At 36.3% G+C, this 21,472-nt stretch overlaps 1 protein-coding gene across 4 annotated transcripts in view; it reads right to left on the bottom strand.

The window, feature by feature from the left end:
* The window catches only part of RAPGEF6 (Rap guanine nucleotide exchange factor 6), a 273,773-nt gene that overhangs the window by 212,731 nt on the left and 39,570 nt on the right, over positions 1-21,472 (bottom strand). For all 4 annotated transcript variants that reach the window (XM_058278054.2, XM_058278041.2, XM_058278050.2 and 1 more), the window contains exons 3-4: positions 20,403-20,459; positions 12,321-12,404 (exon numbers count right to left, since the gene is read on the bottom strand). In XM_058278054.2, the coding sequence (XP_058134037.1) occupies positions 12,321-12,404; positions 20,403-20,459 (141 nt within the window). The remainder of the gene's footprint in view (positions 1-12,320; positions 12,405-20,402; positions 20,460-21,472) is intronic.

Below are 21,472 nucleotides of genomic sequence, written 5' to 3' on the forward strand. Positions count from 1 at the left end.
AGACTGCCCATTTGCGGAGATTAGTAACTAGAGCACTCCACCCTATGGAGGCTAGTGCCCATCCTCCACTGGAGGCACAAACCACATCAGGAGAGATTCTGTGGCTGGAACTAGAAGTTCCTCTTCCCAAAACTGGGGGAGGAAGAGATGGTTGGGCACCAACTTCAACTACTGCAAGTAAATTCAGCAGGCTAAGGTATAATCCTAAGAACAGCTAAAATTTGAAACTTTCCAAGTCAGAAAGAGGCTGGTAGCCACCATCTTAACCCCGGGAAGGGGAAACGGGGCAAACAGAAAATAACAGTGCTGGTAGGAACTGGCTTCCTTCCATCCAGATCAGATTGCAAGTCTAAGTCCCAGCCAGACCTTCAGCAGGGAGGAAGCTGGGGGAACTTCCATCAGCCTCTCTGGGAAAATACAGGCAATGTCATGGAAGCCAGTGATCATCCTACTCTGGTGGTGCAAGCCGCCCCAGGAGCTATTCTGTAGCAGGAACTGGAAGCTCCAATTCCTAGAAACAGGGAAGAGAGAGAAGGTTGGCTACTAAATTCAGCTACTGATTAGTAAATTCGGCTAAAGTATAACCTCAAGAACAGCTAAAGTTTGAACCTTTCCATGTCAGAAAGAGGCCAGTAGCTGCCATTATTACTTGACCCCAGCACAAGAGGAAGCCTGGCTGACTGAAAATCACAATAATAGTAGAGACCAGTTTCTTTCACCCAGATCAGATTGCAGACTAGACTTCAGTTCTACTTCTAGCAGGGATGAAGCTGGTGAAACCTGCATGAGCCTCTGGGTAACTGCAGTAACATTTGGCTGGCACAGATTGAAGAGTCGGAAATCTACCAGGGTAACCGTGGTCATTTCGGACCTGGACAGCATAGATTGCTGCCCACAACTGTAGCTCCATCCCCATCCCAGGTAGGGGAGAAAGGGCCATGAGATTTCATCAGTCTCTCTGGGCAACTACAGTCTAGGTCTGCACAACTTGGATTATTACACACAGCTGTGGCTCTCTCTGTTCCTAACCCTGGCAAAGAAGAAAGCTGGGAGAAGCTTCCTTGGTCCCTGTGGCAATAAGGCAGCTTGCACCTCCACAACTTGTAGCACCAACTACATCCTTGGCTCCTACTACACAACCAGGAAGAGAAAAAGGGCAAGAAAGTCCTAAATCAAAGAAAGAAACTGCACCCAGAATAAATATCTACTAAGATGCCAAGACACTAACAAAAAATTACAATCCACACCAAAAAACACGATATGGCCCAATTAAAGGAACAAGATAGTACTCCAGATGACATAAAGGAGTAAGACAACTAACCATAGGTGTTCAAACAAATCTCCTTAATAAATTCAATGAGATGGCTAAAGAGATTAAGGATATTCAGAAGACAATGGCTAAGCCAAAGAATTTGAAAGCATACATAGTAAAACAGCAGATCTTACAGGAATGAAAGGTGCAATAAATGAAATTAAAAATACACTGGAATCATAATAGCAGACTGAAGGAGGCAGAACAAAGGATTGGTGAACTTGAAGAAACAGCCTCTGAAAGCGAACATACAAAAGAACAGAAGAAGAATGGAAAAAATTGAACAAGTTCTCAGGAAACTAAATGACATCAAGAAATGTGCAAACATATGTGCCATGGGTTTCTCAGAAGGAGAAGAGAAGAGAAAAGGGAAGTAAAGAATACCTGAAGAAATAATGGTAGAATATTTCCCAACCCTATTGAAGGGCATAGATATCCATGTCCAAGAAGCACAACGTACTCCCATCCAAACACATCCTAATGGACCAACTCAAGGCACATAACAATCAGAATGTCAAATGCCAAAGACAGAGAGAATTCTGAGAGCAGCAAGAGGAAAGCAATGTATAACATATAAGGGACACCCATTAAGATTAAGTATTGATTTCTCATCAGAAACCATGGAGGCAAGAAGACAGTGCTTTGATATATTTAAGATACTGCAAGAGAAAAACTTCCAGCCAAGAATCTTATATCCAGCAAGACTGTCTTTCAAAAATGAGGGCAAGTTTAGAAAATTCACAAATAAACAGAACCAAGAAACCAGTTTTGCAGGATATACTAAAGGGTGTCCTATAGTCTGAAAAGAAAAGACAAGAAAGAGAGCTTGGAAGAGAGTCTAGAAAGGAAGATTTTATCAGTAAAAGTAACTAAAAGTGTCAGAAGAGTGGTGAAAATAAAATGACAGATAAAACCCAAACATTCTTAATGAACAATGTAGAGCGCTTGTATTCAAAAACCACAACTCATTGTTGAAAGAAATAAAAAAAGACCTAAATAATTGGAAGAACACTCCAGGCTCAAAGATTGGAAGACTAAATATTAAGATGTCAATTCTACCCAAACGGATACAGAGATTCAATGCAATCCTGATAAAAATTCCATTAGCATAATACAGAGGGTTGGGGGAAAATACCTTGGTTAGTAGTAATATTTTGACAATGCTCTTTAATGATTAGTTAAAAAGGTTTAACAATAATATAAGGTGTTGGTGGTAGGGAGAGTTATGAGAGTCCTGTATGATGTTATATATGTTTGTTTTGTAAGTTCAAACCTATTATAAACTTATTGGCTATGTATATTTGTGTGTGGGTGATAAATTTCAATAAATTAATTTTTTAAAATTCCATTAGCAGTTTTTAAATAAATGGAAAACATGATTATCAAATTTATTTGGAAGGGTGAGTGGTTCTGAATAGCCAGAAATATTTTAAAAAGGAAAAATAAAGGTGGAGGACTCTCATTTCCTAGCTGCAGTGGTAAAGACAGGATGGTAATGACATAAAGACAGACACACAGATCAATGTATCCAAACTGATGGTTCAGAAACAGACCCTACATCTATAGTCAAGTGATACATTTTTTAAAGACTTTTATTTATTTATCCCTCCCCTCTTGCCACTTGCTTTTTCTCTCTGCTCTGTGTCCATTTGCTGCATGTTCTTCTGTGTCTGCTTGTCTCCCTTTGTTGCATCATCTTGCTGCACCAGCTCTCTGCAGGCCGTTGGCTCTCCGCAGGCATGGGTCAACTCTCCACGGGCACGGGCTAGCTTGCCTTCGTGTCCCAAGGCCTCCCATATAGTAAACGGGAGCCCAATCGGTTGAGCCACAGCCGCTTCCCGTCAAGTGATTTTTGACAAGGCTGTCAAACCCACCCAGCTTGGGCAGAACAGTACATTCCACAAATGGTACCATAGCCAAAAGAAGGAAAAAGGACCCCTATCTCATACCTTATACATGACTTAACTCAAAATGGCTCAAAAACCTAAATATAAAAGCAAGAACCATAAAGCTTCTAGAAGAAAATGTAGGAAAACACCTTTAAGACCTGGTGGTAGGTGGTGGATTCTTGAAGGAGATAAGAGGAGGACTGAGAAGGACTATTGATGTTTAGCATACAAAGAGGTTTTAATTAACTTTACTGTTAAAGTGTGGAAATGTGTAGAGCTGATGGTAACACATTATAGTGAGTAACCACTGGTTTATAAATAGAAATATGGCTGAAAAGTATAGTCTAAGGATATAAATGCCAATTGACAGAAAGCTAGAGAATAATCTAGGGACTAACAAGTAAACTAAGTAAACTTAGGGGCAGATGAGACACTGTGGTTAAAGGTACAGATTCAAGAGTGTGCTTTGTGACCTACAGCAGATGTACATAACTATTTTAAGGTAGTGTGAATGTGGAGAAGCATGGGAAAAATACAACTGCGATGACCTATGGACTGTATTTAACAGTAACAATGTAGGGAAGCAGACGTGGCTCAACTGATAGAGCATCCGCCTACCACATAGGAGCTCCAGGGTTCAAATCCAGGGCCTCATGGCCCATGTAGTGAGCTGGCCATGCTCAAAGAGTACTGTGCCACGCAGGGGTGTCCCCTGTGTAGGGGTGTCCCACGTGCAAGGAGTGCACCCTGCAAGAAGAGCTACCCCACATGAAAAAAGCGTAGCCCACCCAGGAGTGGCGCCACACACACGGAGCGCTGATGCAGCAAGATGGCACAACAACAGAAAAAAAAAAGAGACACAGATTCCCAGTGCCACCGAGAATGCAAGCAGAAACAGAAGAACATACAGCAAATGGATGCAAGAGAACAGACAATGGGGTGGGGGGAGAGAGGAAATAAATAAAATAAAATAAAATAAAAAACAGTAATAATGTAATATTCATGCATCTATGCCAAAAATGTACTGTGTTGGTAATAAGAGATAGTGGAAAAAGTATGCCAAATGTACACTATGGACCTGGTAATAGTTGGATGATATTATTTCATAACCTAACAAATGTTATCTCAAGGCGTGATGTGTTGATAGAAGGGTGTTGTATGGGAATTCTGCACATGTGCATGACTGCTTTATAAGTTTACAACTGCTGTCATGAAAATATATTTAAAAAATAATAATAGGATAGGTTGGGGAAAAATATACCAAATATAAGACATTTTGATTAGTAGGATTGTTTTGAAGATGCTTTTTAATCATTAGTTAAAAATGTTTTGCAATAAAGCAAGGTATTGGTGGTAGGGTGAGGTGAGGTATGAGAGCCCTGTATGATGTTATATATGTCTATAACGTAAATTCACAACTACTACTATATACTTATTGTTTATGTACATTTATGCGTGAGTGGCATACTTCAATAAATTCAAAAAAAGTGTGAAAAATAAAATCTACTATAATGCATTTCAGCATCCAGAAGTTTTGCTTTTATAAAGATGGCATCTGGAAGATGTTGTTGATGCATTTTCCTTCAACATGGGAAACAAACCCTTAAGGGATATTAATAAATGTTACTGTATAGTTGTTTTTTATTTATTTATTTAAATTGTTTTTATCCCCCCCCCCACTTGTGGCTTGCTTGCTGTCTGCGCTCTGTGTCCATTTGCTGTGCATTCTTCTGTGTGTTTGTATTTATTTTTATTTATCCCCCTACCCCCACCCCTCGTGGCTTGCTTATTTTTGCTCTCTGTGTCCATTCACTATGCACTCTTCCGTGTTTTTACTTGTCTCCCTTTTTTGTTGCGTCATCTTGCCAAGTTGGCTCTCCGAGGCGCTTGCAGGCCGGGCAGCACTCCACGGCATGTGGGCAAACCTGCCTTCACAAGGAGGCCCCAGGATGCAAACCCAGGGCCTCCCATATAGTAGACAGGAGCCCAACTGATTGAGCCACAGCCGCTTCCCTCTGTATGATTAGTTTTTTAGTTTTTTTAAAAATAAACATTATGGTTATGTAAAAAAAAAACCTTAAAAAATAAAAAAAGATACAGGCTGACAGAATGGATTAAAAAAAACATTAGCCATCCATGTGTTGCCAACAAGAGACTCATCTTAGATGCAGGGATACAAACTGGCTGATAGTGAAAGGCTGGAAAAAGATACTCTATGCAAATAGTAACCAAAAAAGAGCAGGGGTGGCTATACTAATATCAGACAAAATCTACTTTAAATGCAAAAAAGTTATGAGATACAGGAGGCCATTATATATTAATGAAAGGGACAATCAATGAGGAAGATAGAACAGTCATAAATAGCTATGCACCTAACCAGGGTACACTAAAATACATCAGTCAAATGCAAGAAAAACTGAAGGGAGAATTAGACATCTTTATAATAATTGTTGGAGGTTTCAGCACACCACTCACAGCAACAGACAGAAAAACTAGACAGAAATCAGCAGGAAACAGAGAATTTGAGCAATATGATAAATGAGACCTAACAGATATATACAGAACGTTGTATACAAACTCAATGGGTTATACATTTTTCTCAAGTGTCCATGGATCTTTCTCCAGGATAGACCACATGTTAGGGTACAAAAGCAGTTCTCAATAATACAAAGAAACTGAAATTATACAAAGCACCTTCTCATATGATAATGGAATGAAACTGGAAAACAATAATAGACAGGAAAAAGGTAAATACACAAATGCGTGGAGGCCAAGCAACCCACTCCTAAACAATCAGTGGGTCAAAGAAGAAATTGCAAGTTAAATCAGTAAATGTAATGGGACAAATGTAATGGGACAAATGAAAAACAGGACACAACTTATCAAAACTTATGGGATAGAGTGAAGGAAGTCTTGAGAGAGAAATTTATAGCCTTAAATGCCTATATTAAAAATAAGAAAGAGCTAAACTCAAAAGATTTAACTGAAAAACTAGATAAACTAAAATAAAACAGCAAGTCAAATCCCAAGCAAGTAGAAGGGGGAAAAAAAAGATTAGAGCAGAAATAAATGAAATTGAGAACAAAAAACAACAGACTCAACAAAACCAAAAGGTGGTTCTTTGAGAAGAGCAATAAAATTTGACAAACCCTTAGCTGGACTAACGAAGTAAAAAAAAGAGAAGATGCAAATAAATACAATCAGAAATGAAAGGGGGAAGTTATGACTCACCTCACAGAAATAAAAAGGTTTATAAGGATATTTTGAGAAACTGTATGCCAACAAACTAGACAACCTAGATGAAATGGACAAATTCCTACAAATACACAACCAAACTACACTGGCGCTACAAGAAATACAATAACTTAACAAACTGACTGCATTTAAAGAGATTGAATCCATCATCAAACATCTCCCAAAAGGGGAAGCGGATGTGGCTCAAGTGATAAGGTCTCTGCCTAACATATGGGAAGACCCAAATTTGATACCTGGGCCCTCCTGGTGAAAAAGAAGAAGGGAAAGCGTGCCTGTGTGGTTAGCCAAGTGCCCATGTTGAGTGCTTGCGTGGTGAGTCAGTGCCCAGGCAGTGAGCTAAGTATCTGCGCAAGTGCCCATGTGGCAAGCCAAATGTCCATGTGGCAAGCTGAGTGCTCATGCAACTGAGTCATGGAGCAAGATGATGATGCAACAAAAGAGAGACAAAGGGGAGAGTCAAGGTGAAGAGCAGGGAAGGAGACTTGACTCAATGGATAGGGCGTCCGCCTACCACATGGGAGGTCCGTGGTTCAAACCCCGGGCCTCCTTGACCTGTGTGGAGCTGGCCCATGTGCAGTGCTGATGCGTGTAAGGGGTGCTGTGACACACAGGGGCATCCCCCGCGTAGGGGAGCCCCATGTGCAAGGAGTGCGCCCCGTAAGGAGAGCTGTCCAGCGCGAAAGAAAGTGCAGCCTGCCTAGGAATAGTGCTGCACACATGAAGAGCTGACACAACAAGATGACGCAACAAAAAGAAACACAGATTCCCGGTGCCGCTGATAAGGATAGACGTGGTTACAGAAGAACATAAACAGCGAATGGACACAGAGAGCAGACAACACAACTGGGGGGGGGGGGATAGGGAGGGGAGAGAAATAAATCTTTAAAAAAAAAGGTGAAGAGCAGCAGAGTCCAGGAACTGAGATGGTACAATTGACAGGGAACTTCTCTCCACATTAGAGGTCTCCAGGATCAAATGCAGGGAATCCTAGAGGAGAAAGACGAGAAGAGAAGACAAAAAGAGAAACAGATACAGAAGATCACACAATGAATGGGCACAGACAGTACAACAGCAGGGCAGGGAAGGGAGAAGGGAAGAAAAATCAATCAATCAATAAATAACAAAATTATCAAATAAAAAAAATCTCCCAACAAAGAAAAGACCAGGACAAGATGGCTTCACATGCATTCCCCCCAGCGTGGGACACGACACCCGGGGATGAGCCTCCCTGGCACCGAGGGATCACTACCACATACCAGCTGAAGAAGCAACTAGAAAATGACCTTGAATTAAAGATTCAATGCGGAACAGCAGAATATACCTGTCTACATATAATAACATGACTTCGGGAAGCGGTTTGACCTAATGTAAGGGGGAAATGGAAAGGAGAAATGAGATTATAAGGCTGTGAGTCTCTAAAAAAGAGTCTGGAGGTTGTCAGAAGGAATACCCCTATGTACAACTGAACAGAGTCTAAGAGACAGATAAGGTAGATACAACCCCAGGTATTGGTTCTTTTGAGGGATAAAGAGACCCACGGGTTCTATGGTCATGGCAGAAGGGGTTCACTGCCATGACAGATGGCCCTTCTTTGGAGCTGGTGTTTCTGCGTGATGGAAATGGACTCAGAGGGGATCTCTTTTCAAAAGACTTGCATGCTACTTTATTGGAATTGTAGTTGGTGCTGAGTTTAAGATATATGTAGGGGATTTGAATCTCTGGACTGATAATATGACACCCAGGCCCAGAGCCTCAACAGACTTCAGCTCCTACACTTTGACTTATTGGACTTACTCCACTCAGCTAACATGGAGTTGAAGAAGGTCAACCACCACAACATGGAGCCTAGAGTGTCTACAACTAGAAGCGGGAAGAGTGCATCCAGTACCCATGTGGAATCTAAGCCCTCACTTGACATAGGTGTGCAATGGACACAACCAATCCAATGTCCACAGAGGAAATGTGAAATGGGTGTGGGAACGGTAGCCATGGGGGCTGCTGGGTGTGGGGAACGGGAGGAAGAGATGAGATGTGGAGGCGTTTTCGGGACGTGGAGTTGTCCTGGATAGTGCTTCACGGACAATTACGGGACACTGTAGATCCCCCCAGGGCCCACTGGATGGAACGTGAGAGAGTCTGGGCTATGATGTGGACCATTGACTATGGGGTGCAGTGATGCTCAGAGATGAACTTACCAGGTGCAATGGATGTATCACGATGATGGGAGAGAGTGTTGCTGTGGGGGGAGTGGGGGGCGGGGGCGGTGGGGTTGAATGGGACCTCATATATATTTTTTAACGTAATTAAAAAATAATAAATAAATATTAAAAAAAAATGCAAAAAAAAAAAAAAAAAAAAAAGATGGCTTCACAGGTGAATTATACCAAGCATTTAGAAAAGAATTCACACCAATCTTGTTTAAACTCTTCCAAAAAACTGAAGAGGAGGGAAAGTTGTCCAACACTTTTTATGAAGCCAACATCACCCTAATGCCAAAGCTAGATAAAGACACTAAAAGAAAACTACTGCCCAATCTCTTTAATGATAATAGATGCAAAAATTGCCAACAAAGTATTTGCAAATTGAATCCAACAACATTATCAAAAGACTTAAACATCATGATGAAGTGGAATTTATTCCTGGTGTATGTAAAGCTGGTTTAACATAAGAAAATTCATCCATGTAATTCACCCACATTAACAAACTGAAGGAAAAAAAACCACATGATCATCTCAACTCATGCAGAAAAGGCATTCAACAAAATCCTATATCCTTTCTTGATAAAAATACTTCAAAAGATTGGAATAGAAGGAAAATTCCTCAATATGATAACAGGCATATATGAAAAAGCCACAGCCAACATGGTACTCAAAGGGGAAAGGTTGAAAGCTTTCCCTCAAAGATCGGGAACAAGACAAGGGTGTCCACTGCCACCACTGTTATTCAATATTGTACTACAAATTCTAATTAGAGCAATGAGACAACAAAAAAATTATAAAGGTATACAAATAGGAAAAGAGCAAGTAAAATTATTTGTGGATGACGATCCTCTATTTAGAAAATTATGAAATGTTTATGACAATGCTACTTGAGGTAATAAATGAGCTCAGCCAAGTGGCAGGATACAAGACCAATAAGGAAAAATCAGTAAAGTTTCTGTATACTAGTAGTGAACAGTCTGAGGAAATCAGGGAAAAGATTCCATTTACATTAGCAACAAAAATACTCAAATACCTAGGAATTCAACCAAAGAAATGCAGGACTTATATGCGGAAAACTACAAAACTATGCTAAAAGAAATCAACGATGACCTGAACAAATGGAATGACATTCCATGTTCATGGATTGGAAGAATAAATATCATGAATATTTCAATCCTATGCAAACTGATTTTATAGATTCAATGCAATACCAATCAAAATTCCAACAGCCTGCTTTACAGAAATAGAAAAGGCAAATACCAAATTCATTTTGATGGGAAAGTGCACCCGAATAGCAAAAGCGTTCAAAAACAGAAGAGCAACATGGGAGGAATTTCACTGCCTGACCCTGCAAGATAATACAAAGCTACAGTGGTCAAAACAGCACGGTACTGGCATAAAAACAGACACATCAATCAGTGGAATGGAATAGAATGAGAGTCCAGAAATAAACCCTCACCCATATGGTCAACTGGTTTTTGAAAAACCTAACAAGTCCATGTGAATGGGACAAAAAGTCTCTTCAACAAATAGTGCTGGGATAACTGGTTATCTAGAACCAAAAGAATGAAAGAGGACCCCTATCTCAGTCCATATACAAGAATCAACTCAAAAAAAATCAAAGACCTAAACATAAATGCTAGGGTCATGAAGCTACTAGAAGAAAATGTAGGGAAACATCTTAAAGACCCTGTGGTACATAATGGTTTCTTGGACCTGACACTCAAAGCACATGCAACAAAAGAAAAAATAGATAAATGGGACTCTCTCAAAATTAAACACTACTGCACTCAGAGGACTTTGTCAAAAGAGTGAAAAGGTCTCCAGCTCAATGGGAGAAAATATTTGGAAACTGCATATCCAATGAGGGTTTAATATCCATGATATATAAAGAGATGTTATAAATCAACAATAAAAAACAAATGACCCGATTAAAAAATGAGCAAAAGACATTTGTCCAAAGAATACAAATGGCAAAAAAAATCAAAACAAAATCAGACATGAAAAAATGTTCATCACTAGCAATTAGGGACATGCAAATTACAACTACAATGAGATATCATTTCACACCTATCAGAATGGCCACTATTAAAAAGATAAGAGAATTACAAGTGTAAGGGAGGTTGTGGAGAGATAGGACACTTATTCACTATTGGGGGGAATGTAGAATGGTACAGCTACTGTGGAGGACTGTTTGACAGTCCCTAAGAAGTTGAATATAGATTTGCTGTGTGACCCGGCAATACCACTATTGGGTATATACCCAGAAGAAATGAGAGCAATGACATGATAGACATCTGCACATCAATTTTCATAGCGGAATTATTCATGATAGCCAAAAGTTGGAAACAACTCAGGTGCCCATCAACTGATGAATGGATAAGCAAACTGTGGTGTATTCACACAACGGAATATTATGCAGCTGTAAGAAGAAATGAAGTTGCAAAGCATACGACAACACTGATGAACCTGGAGGACATTATATGGAGTGAAGCAAGCCAGATACAAAAAGATAAATAGTATATGATTACGTTCTGACATAAATATATTGTGTAACATACTGTATGATTCCATTTATATAAAATGTAAATAGAAATCAATTTATAAAGATGAAATTTGATTAGTGGTTATGTAGGGCTAGGGAAGGCATGCTAAGGGGTGTGGAGTTTTTCTTTTTGGAGTATTGAAATAATTCTAAAGTTTTATGTGATGATGAATGTACAACATTGTGATTATACTAAAAGCTGATTATATACTTTAGATAAATCATATGGTATGTGAATATATCCCAATAAAGCTCCTTTATCAATACTTTTTTTTTTAAAAAAAGGTCTTAATAAGGAAGAACTACTCTATTTGTCAAGAACAACAGATTTCATTTAACCAAATGCCAATGATGTGAAGTCTGGGGACTCAAGACATGACTTTAAAAAGATGGTATTAGGGGAATAGGTGGAGCTCACTGGCTGACAGCCTCCTTTGTATGTACAAGGTCCTGGGTTCAATTCTTAGTACCTCCTTAAAAAAAATGGCATTAAACTGATATGTATATACCATCTATGGAGTAGACTGTACTCTGACACTTAAATTTAATAGTTATTCCACTAAAGTAAGTTCACTGCAATTAGAAATTGTACTTGAAAAGATTAGAAATCTCAACATTATAGAAAAAGTCACTGAAAAAAACTACAGTTTATGTCAGCAAAGCACTATTTGAGGTTCAAGAATCTTAGAAATTGTTAGTAGACCACATCCTCCAATACCATGTCTGCCCACCTTTCAAACACACTTTTCTTCTTGTACCTAATAATTCTAATAATTTTGATGATCAATAATAGCAATGCATCCAAATACCATCAGATATATCAGATAGAATCTCACAAAAAAATAAGAATAAAATAGATTTATGTTTATCATGATATAAATGTGAAGATTATACCTTCAGAAATATGAAATCTTAGTTGCGTCCTGCCAAGTATTTCCCAAGATACCAGGAAGCAATGACAAAGAAAAAAGAAAAAAAAAGAAGCAATGACATTTATATAATGTATCACCTACTGGGAAGGGAAAAAAAAGCTATATAACATAGTTCAATGTAAGAGATAAATAGCTTTAATGCTCATTTGGTCAGTTATACGAACTATACAGCAAACAAAAACATACCTGCAGGGAGGCAAGACCATGGAGTCTTTCATAAGCACAGATCCAGAAAGCAGAATATACCAACATCTGGCAATAGTTTCTGAACTGTTTAAATAAATAAGTAATGAGTAAATACACATTCACATGTTTAATAGACTTAAAATAGTCTGATCATTTTAAAATTATGTAACACTACTTGAAAATTTTACCTGTTACCTAAGATTTTTATACAGATGTTTACATGCAGAAAAAGCATAACCATTATCTTAAGATATAAACTTCAGAAGCAATATTTTTATTAGTTCTATCTTACTGATTCTATCATTAACGTCACATTCTTCATTTTGGTGTACTGGATCTACCACATCTGGTGAAAATTCACTAAAAGTTGTATTCTATCTGCACATTAGAAAATTCTATTTCTGGCAACTTTTGTTTATGTATTATGTAAAGACAGTATTGAAGAATATTCAGGATTCAACAAGTTTACCAATGCTGTATCATTTCACCTGTAACTTGGATCATAATATGACCTCTTATTTCTTTTTAGTTTTATGCTGACAGACATAAAAATGCCTACCCATTCTTTCATTTTATGTTTTTGAGGGATAAATAAAAGAACATTTAGGATGACAAATCTACCAGCATACTTTAGTTCAGTTTAATCTCAAATAGAAATCCAGTATCTTAATAGTAGTTGATAATCTAATCCGTTTCTCTCAGATAATTTTATCCCTTCCAAATTCACTGAAGAAAGATGCAAATGGCTGCAAATTCCCTACTTAATGTTCTTCTTTCAAATAAAATCAATAAGGAATACAATCAATAAAGGATATATTTGCCCAAAAGTAAGATAGAAAAAAGTTAGGACTAGATGCTACCACTGGCCTACAATTTTTATGTCACTTTGTTTAAGCAATCACGAAGCTGTCCTTAGATTCTACTGTAAATGAAAGAAAAATCCTTAAATTCACCCCACCACCAAGAAAACCATACTCGCTCAGGAATCAGAAACAGTTTAGATCTTGCAAAGAATTCCAGCCTCTAATTACTGATAATAAATCGGTTACGTAAACAAAAGGAAAGAGAGATCCTTTAACATGGGACCATGCTATCTTTATATTTTTTGCAAACATATGAATCTAAAAATAATCTAGGGAAGCGGACTTGGTCCAGTGGTTAGCACATCCGTCTACCACATGGGAGGTCCGCGGTTCAAACCCCGGGCCTCCTTGACCCGTGTGGAGTTGGCCCATGTGCAGTGCTGATGCGTGCAAAGAGTGCTGTGCCACGCAGGGGTGTCCCTCGCGTAGGGGAGCCCCACACACAAGGAGTGCTCCCCGTAAGGAGAGCCGCCCAGCACAAAAGAAAGTGCAGCCTGCCCAGGAATGGTACCGCACGCAGAGAGCTGACACAAGATGATGCAACAAAAAGAAACACAAATTCCTATGCCGCTGACAACAACAGAAGTGGACAAGAGAAGAGCATGCAGCAAAATGGACACAGAGAACTGACAACTGGGGTGGGGGGGAAGGGGAGAGAAATAAAAAAAATAAAAGAATCTAAGATTCTAGGAAAATAAATAAATAAATAAAAATAATCTAGCCCAGAGAAGGGAAGCATATGCAGTTTTAGCAGATCTTACTCCTTCAGAGAATTAATACTGCTTCTAAGATGAAGACCAAAAATTTTTAACATGGCCTGCCTCTGATAAATGAGTGAATCAACAAATGAATACTTATAGTTATCAAAATCTACATAAATCAAGTAGATATTTTTAGAAATAATGATAGATGCAAGGAGTAGGTAATGAAATACATGAATGTCAATACCACTCCTATATATCACTTGAATATATATAATAAAAGAGGTCACTGTCACAGGAGTAAACAAAACATAAGATAGTAAAACTATACTTGAGATTACACCAGTAAAAAAATGTGTGGTGCACAAAGAAAATGAAACCTTACTGAAAGATGTAAAGTTCCTATTAATAATAATGTAACATATTTTAAAATAATCTTTGCAGCCACTGAATGCTTTCTATAAATTTAATTTTATCAATAACCAACTAGAACTAGACGTAAACATTCCAAAATGCAAACAGAACACAAGTGAACATATAAACATTTTGTAAGGAGAATAATATCATTTATTGTCTAGTCTTACTTACTAGCTTAAAGCACCAATATTTACATGATTAAAGTACTTGAAAATTGAAAAAACTAACAAAAAACAAAACAGAAGACAGAAATAAAGACAGATTATTGGCAGAAAAATGAAGAGCACCGAAATGGACCCAAATATGTATATATAAACCTGCTTTTGGTAAAAACCATTTTAGCAAACGAAGTAACAGCAGCAATAACAAAATCTCTACTGTTTCTTGAAATAAATGTCTGTTTAATTTAAAGGTTTAATTAAATAGTTATGGTGATATAGTTAAGCAGAAAATATAAAAGTATATTATAATTTTGGATAAAAATAACTTATTCAATTCTGAAGCATGTTAGCCCATAAATGTTAAAGCTTGAATAAATTAATATTAATTAAAAATGATAAAAAATGAAATTCTAACATAATATGGTAGATGTTAATATCTGTAATATGTACTGATACAGAGAAAATTTCATTGACATTTCAAAACATAATGAACAAAAGATAAAAGTAGACAATACTCAACAGGTACATAGAATAAAGATAAATCTTCACATCACTAAAACAGAAAACACAAATAAAAACAGTGAAATAGTTTAACAAAACCCTAAAAAAAAATAGCCCATATTATAGAGGCTGTGAGTGATTAAAAATCATGCTTTTTATTGTTTAGTGATACTGCAAATCAGTACAACCAATTCCATTTTTACAAATCAATATTAACAATATATGGCATAAGCCATAAAGATGGTACATCCTTTAACTCCATAATTTTACCCTGAGGAATTTATCCTAAAGAAATCATTCTTATCTCTATGTCCAAAAGGATTTCTTTTTCTTTTTTCTTTCCCAATAGGATTTGAGGTGAGTTAATTTTTTTCTTATTGGTCAGCTCTCTTTTTTAATTTTCCTATAATTACCTGTACAATAATAGAGAACAAATTGTAAAAAAACTCAATACAAGAAAATATAAAGGCATGAAAGATAATCATTGCAGTAATTTAATAACTAGTATTAAATGGAAACTAAGTATCTAGTATTATTGGAATGGTTTAGTGAACAAGATATAATCAATATGACAGACTATCATACAAGCATCAAAAAACACAACTATAAAGTAATAGATACAAAAGAGTGTGTTAAGTATCCAGCAAAACAGAACATTTGTCTTACATACGGAAAATATGAGTGCACAAGGAAGAAATGATACAAAAACTAACAACACAGCAGGAATGGGATTAGGGGTAAATTATTATCATTAATTTTCTGCCCAGATGGGATAAGCTACTCGAAAGTCTCTAGGCTGGGGGGAAGAGGAAGGGTAAAGGTAGGGATGTTACTCCTGGGGACATTTGGCAATCGATGCCATTGTGATACAGTCTACTTTGGGAATATTTAACTTCAAAGTGGAAAATATTTTCTCAAAAACATTTCACTTCTCATGAAGGACTAGGGAAGACCAAGGATGCTAGATATTAGGAGAGCTTTCTGGCAAAGGACACTCCTTAGTCATAGGGAACACAATACTATCTTTATAGACAAAGAGTTCTTCACAAATATTTACATTAGTAAATGATTTAAAATTTCATGTAACTCTGTAGTCTGAATCCTTAATGGTCTGATTTAAATAAATTTCATCTGAAGCCACTTAAAAACATTGAGTACAACTTTAGTCTATTGTTTTACAATCTTTTCTACATAATTAAATTACTTTTACCAAATAATCTATTTTTTCCAAATTTTACCTTATTTAACACTCACTTGATAGAATTAACACTAGAATGCTACAGTGGACAATAAAATCCTCAATACTGACTGCCCCCCCCCCCCCCCCCCCGAATTCATACTGATTAAGCCTTCTAAGTCTATGATAACCGGCACAGTGACAAATAAATGTAGATATTATACATTTGGATAAAGAAAAATGTTCCTCAAAATTCTTTCATTATGTATTTTGTATGCTGCTCCTAGCTAAAAGCTTAATGAACATTTACAACAAAATAAGATAAAACTTCAGGAAATCATGATGTGCATGTGTCTGGGGGCTAGGGTGGAGGACTGAGTATGATATAGTATACAGTTGATTAACGTAAACTTAGAGCTACAGTAATTTCTAGAGAAGATCTTATCCCCCTTAAGATAAAGGAACACTGCCACTCAACCAAAGACATTCCATCCCTGGTCTCCATCACTCCCCACAAAAACCCCAGGTCTCTCAGGTCATCCTATATCCTTGAGTCTCTAATCTGCACATAGTCTTGTATAGTCTAGTTTCTAGCCTATCTTACTCCCAAACCAATGCCATCTCACCCTTCTGTCCTAAAACCCTTCCACTGAGTCTCTGGAACTCAATCAAACATCTAAAAAATACCTTACAGTCTCCAATGTGTATTCTCAATACTCCGTGAATTCCCGGTTTCCTTTGCAGTGCTCTTGAAATGGTAGATGTTTTCTGTCACACACTACTCCTCCTACCACTACGTCTCATTATCAATTCTCGATTAACTTTTCCTCTTCTCCAGAACAATTCTCAGAATATCATATCATCAGATTACCACTATCTTTCTCAGATCTGGTCAATTACTTACCCCAAGGGTCAATGCCCAGTTTCCTGAAGATTCAATTCTCGGCTTACCTACTCTTCTAACATTATTTCTGCCATGTAATGACACCAATCTTTATGTAAATGATCCTTCTAACATGACAGCCTCTTATTTTCTCAATCTCTTCTTCAATGATCTTGCCCTCTAGGATTTTTTGTTTTTTTTCCCTAGTTTATTTTAAATACTCACTTTCATGGTAATTAACAGAAATTGTCATCAGAATAACTGTAAGACTTTCATGATCTGAATTCCAACTATCCGACTCTCTTATCACATCTCCTTTGTTTCTACTTCAATCTATTATCCAGACTCCCATAATCTTTCCCCTACCGAGATGGCTCCCTCATCTGTCTGCTTGTTGCAACTGCTCATTGTGTAAGCTCATCTTCCTTAAGAGGTAAGAGAAACTGAACCCAGGGCCTCCCATGTGGGAGGCAAGTGCCCAATTGTTTGAGTCCCATCTGCTCCCACTCCCACAATCTTTTTAACCCATAATGAATCTACCAACTTCTTTCTACCCCTCCTTTCCTTAAGCAGCTTAAATCCCATGTTAGTTCAGGGATTTCTTTCCAAATCTTTCCTCAATTCTCATTACTTTCATTTTGTTGTATTTATTGTACTGAATAAATTCAACTTTTCACCTGTTCTGTTTCTGCTTCCCTATAGAATATGGTTGATTAAAAAAAATACCACGCAACCATCACCAACTTCAACTGGGCTCTTAAAGCTGCTTAGTAATCATGTTTCTGTAGCCCACATTCATTGTCCCTCTCCTCTTCTCCATTTATATACCTTTCCCTCATCCAAAATCTCAAATGATGATCTTGATGAATGAGAAAATACAAGGAGTCAGGAAAGAACTCCCATGAACAGCTACCAAGTCAATTCACTTAGCATTCTAAACTGCATCAAGGTATCTGCCTCTACTTACCTGACAAAATGAAACGAACAAAAACAATCTAAATTCCCTCTAGAGGAAGACAATATTAATTAGTTTCTACAACTTTTCATATAATATCTAATATTTAATACAAAAATTATTAAGACTACTGAAAATGGGTCCAAATAACCTAAAACCAAAAGTAAAAAACCTTACTAGACTTAACATGTTTACAGAAAAAGAAGATGGAGAAGTCCACCTATGAACTGCTATCTATGAAAAAGAAACTTAGAATTGAAAAAACACAGTAACAAAATAAGAATTCAAAGATGGAATTAATACAAGATTAGGCACAGCAGAAGACAAACTGGAAGAGAAATCAACTGCAAATATAGACTGTAGAACAGAGGGGGAAAAAAGGATGGAAAAATGGAAAACAATATAAAGAAGATATAGGACAAGGTGAAAAGGGATAACTTTGTAACTGGAACCTCAGAAAAGTAGGAGAGAAAATAGGAAAGAAGCAACAAATGAAGAGATACTGAGAATTTTCTAAAATTGATGAAAGGTAGTAAAAACAGAATTAAGAAGGTCTACAAATTCCAAACAGAATAAAAACAAAGAAAGCCACACTTAGGAACACTAATCATAACTGCTGAAAACAAAAAGAAAGAGAAAAGTTAAAGGAAAGAAAACCATATCATATACAAAGAAGTAACAGTAACACTGGTCCCTGACTCCTCAACATAAACAGAAGCCATAACACAATAAAATGACATCTATAAAGTGTTAAAGAAAAAACTGCCAGGCTAGACTTCTATAAGGTGAAAAATATTCTTCTAAAATATTATTAAAAAGAATTAAAGAAGAGCAATGGAAGAACATATATGTATGCAGACTGAAAAACTCAATATGGTAAAGACATCAATTCTCTTCAAACTGATTTATAGATTTAACACCATCCTAATCCAAAACCCAGAGCCAATTCCTAGGTTTTCATGTGTGCACGTGACTGTGAAAATAGCTAGTTGATTCTAGAGTTTTTATCCAAAGGCAAAGCAATACTTTGGTTAAAGAACAAAGCTACTTACAAAACATATGCTACCAAATATCAAGATACACAGCTAGAATAATTATGACAGGGCAGTCTAGCAAGAGGACAGATGAACACATCAATGAACAAAACAAAGAGACCAGAAAGAAACACATATATACATGTGATCACTAAATTTAAAACAAAGGACATTGCAGTGAAAAAGTGAAAAGACTTTTCTATAAGTGGTGAAGCATCAAATGGATATCCATAGGGATAAATAATAAATCTCTCCAACAATAAAATTTGAGCTTTCAATTAAAAATTTGAAGTTTAGAAAACCTGTGCCTACTACTGTGAGCTTTATATTTCCCTAAACTTTTCTGAGATGGTACTGATGTTAACAAATATGAGTTTTTGATAATATATAATAAAATGTGTCAAAACTTGGAGAACACACTTCAGTACACCAATATTTTCTAGATGACAAACATATGAAGTTACAAAATCATGCACAGCTAAATGATCCATTCATAGCACAAGATACATGAATTTTTTTTAACACAACAGAATAACAACAATTTTATTGAAAAAGTTTCAAATTCCACATTGTTACAAGACTTTAAGAAAACTGTCAAGTAGCATATCTCTTTCAACTTCCTATCTGTGTGAGGTCAGATTTCTTTCATTTGAAAAAAGGCACACAAACAATGTTAAAGGATATAGAAAAAGATACGGTAACTATGGCAGTTTGGAATTATGAATTCCAAAAATAGATATTGGATTGTGTTTGTAAACTGTCTGTTCCTCTGGAAGTAATAGACTGTGTTAGATTCAGACACCTCACCTTTACTCTATTAAATCAAGATTAGGGCTTCTATTTGACTATGTCATTAGGGTGACTGAGTTTGAGTCCCTGTTCCTCCCCGCTTTGTGGGCTATATAAATGGAGCTCGGGGAAGTGGATTTGGCTCAACTGAGAGTTCTGGTACTTTGCATCAACACCCCTTTGGCAGTGAAAAAGAACAAATGCAACAACACGGAAGAATCTCAGACATTTGCTAAGTAAAAAAATCCTGATCACAAGATTCCATCTATATGAAATTCAAGAAGAGACGAAACTAAATTATGGTGGTCAAAGTCAGAACTATGTGATTACTTTTCTAGAAGAGGGTTAACTGAAGTGTTCTGGAGAGCTGATATGTTCTACATTTTCATTGGGGTAATAGTTAAGACAGCTATAGATGTTTATTACAATTCATCAAATTGCATACTTCAGATTTTATTGCAGTTTTGTACTCTAAGTCATACTTCACAATTCCTAAATACATCTCAAACTGTTCTACAGAAATTGCTCCAAAATATGAATATCAAGACTAAAAGTTAAAATTTAAACATCATAAATTTAAGCAAATTATGGAAATACTTACCAAAAAAGAATTTGATTGCTACTGTATCTTTCATAGCGTGCTCTTGCAGACATTAATCTAACATATTTTAAAAAAGCAAAAAAGTTTGAAGATTATTTTAACTTAATTTTGTTTCAACAGTTGTTATAATTGCCTCAAAAAAGTGATCTAAATTCTCACTAAACTACAAGTTTAGAAACATATACATAAAATGCAATAATAATTTCAAAAAAGCAAGTAGGTAATATTAAGTGACAATAGTTAAAAACTCTTATGTATATTATAAAATCTTTCAATTCAAAATTTATTTTTTTATTATGAAAACATAAACAAAACATCTTTCTTGTTTACTACAGAATCCTCAGCCCAAAGAACAGTTACTGGTAAATGTAAGTAAACACACACATATATACACAACAATCTTTTGAATACATGGATTTGTTTGTATTTAAAACATACTTATTTTTGTATGATCTATGTATCTTTAAAAGATAAATAAAAAATATATTAAAAAATACAGTAAAAACTCATATATTTAAAATATCATTAAATGTTCTACTTTTTTTAGTTTTCTTCTTTCTATACTTGTTTGATACATATTAACATCTAAAATATGTTACGTTATATGGAAGAAAACAGAAAATAAATGATATTTTTTAACAATCTGGACCATAACCAAAACAGCCAGTAAATGTAAAATATGATGGATAAGCTGGTTATGAAAGGAAAAGATGTTTTAATTAAAGTTACAACTCTTTTGTGCTTTACACAATTCTAAAGTCTTTTTTCAAATATAACTACAATGATATGATAAGTAGGGTAGATAACCCATTTTATAACAAAATGAGGTTCAAAAAGTTTTGAGTCTTGTCCACAGGTATCTGTGCTAAATCAAAGTTTCTGCTGCTTCTACTTGAATACAACACAATAATATACCCTTTTAAGCATGTGACATAATAAATATCAATAGAAACTACCAAGAGAATACAGGAGTTTTGTTTCATATGTACCTAAAACTTGCTAGTACACACTGAACATTTATGTGGTAAATAATGTGCTTTGTTTTAGATATTTAATCTCATTTAATCCTT

Source organism: Dasypus novemcinctus, chromosome 2 (assembly GCF_030445035.2).
Source record: "Dasypus novemcinctus isolate mDasNov1 chromosome 2, mDasNov1.1.hap2, whole genome shotgun sequence".
NCBI lineage: Eukaryota > Metazoa > Chordata > Mammalia > Cingulata > Dasypodidae > Dasypus > Dasypus novemcinctus.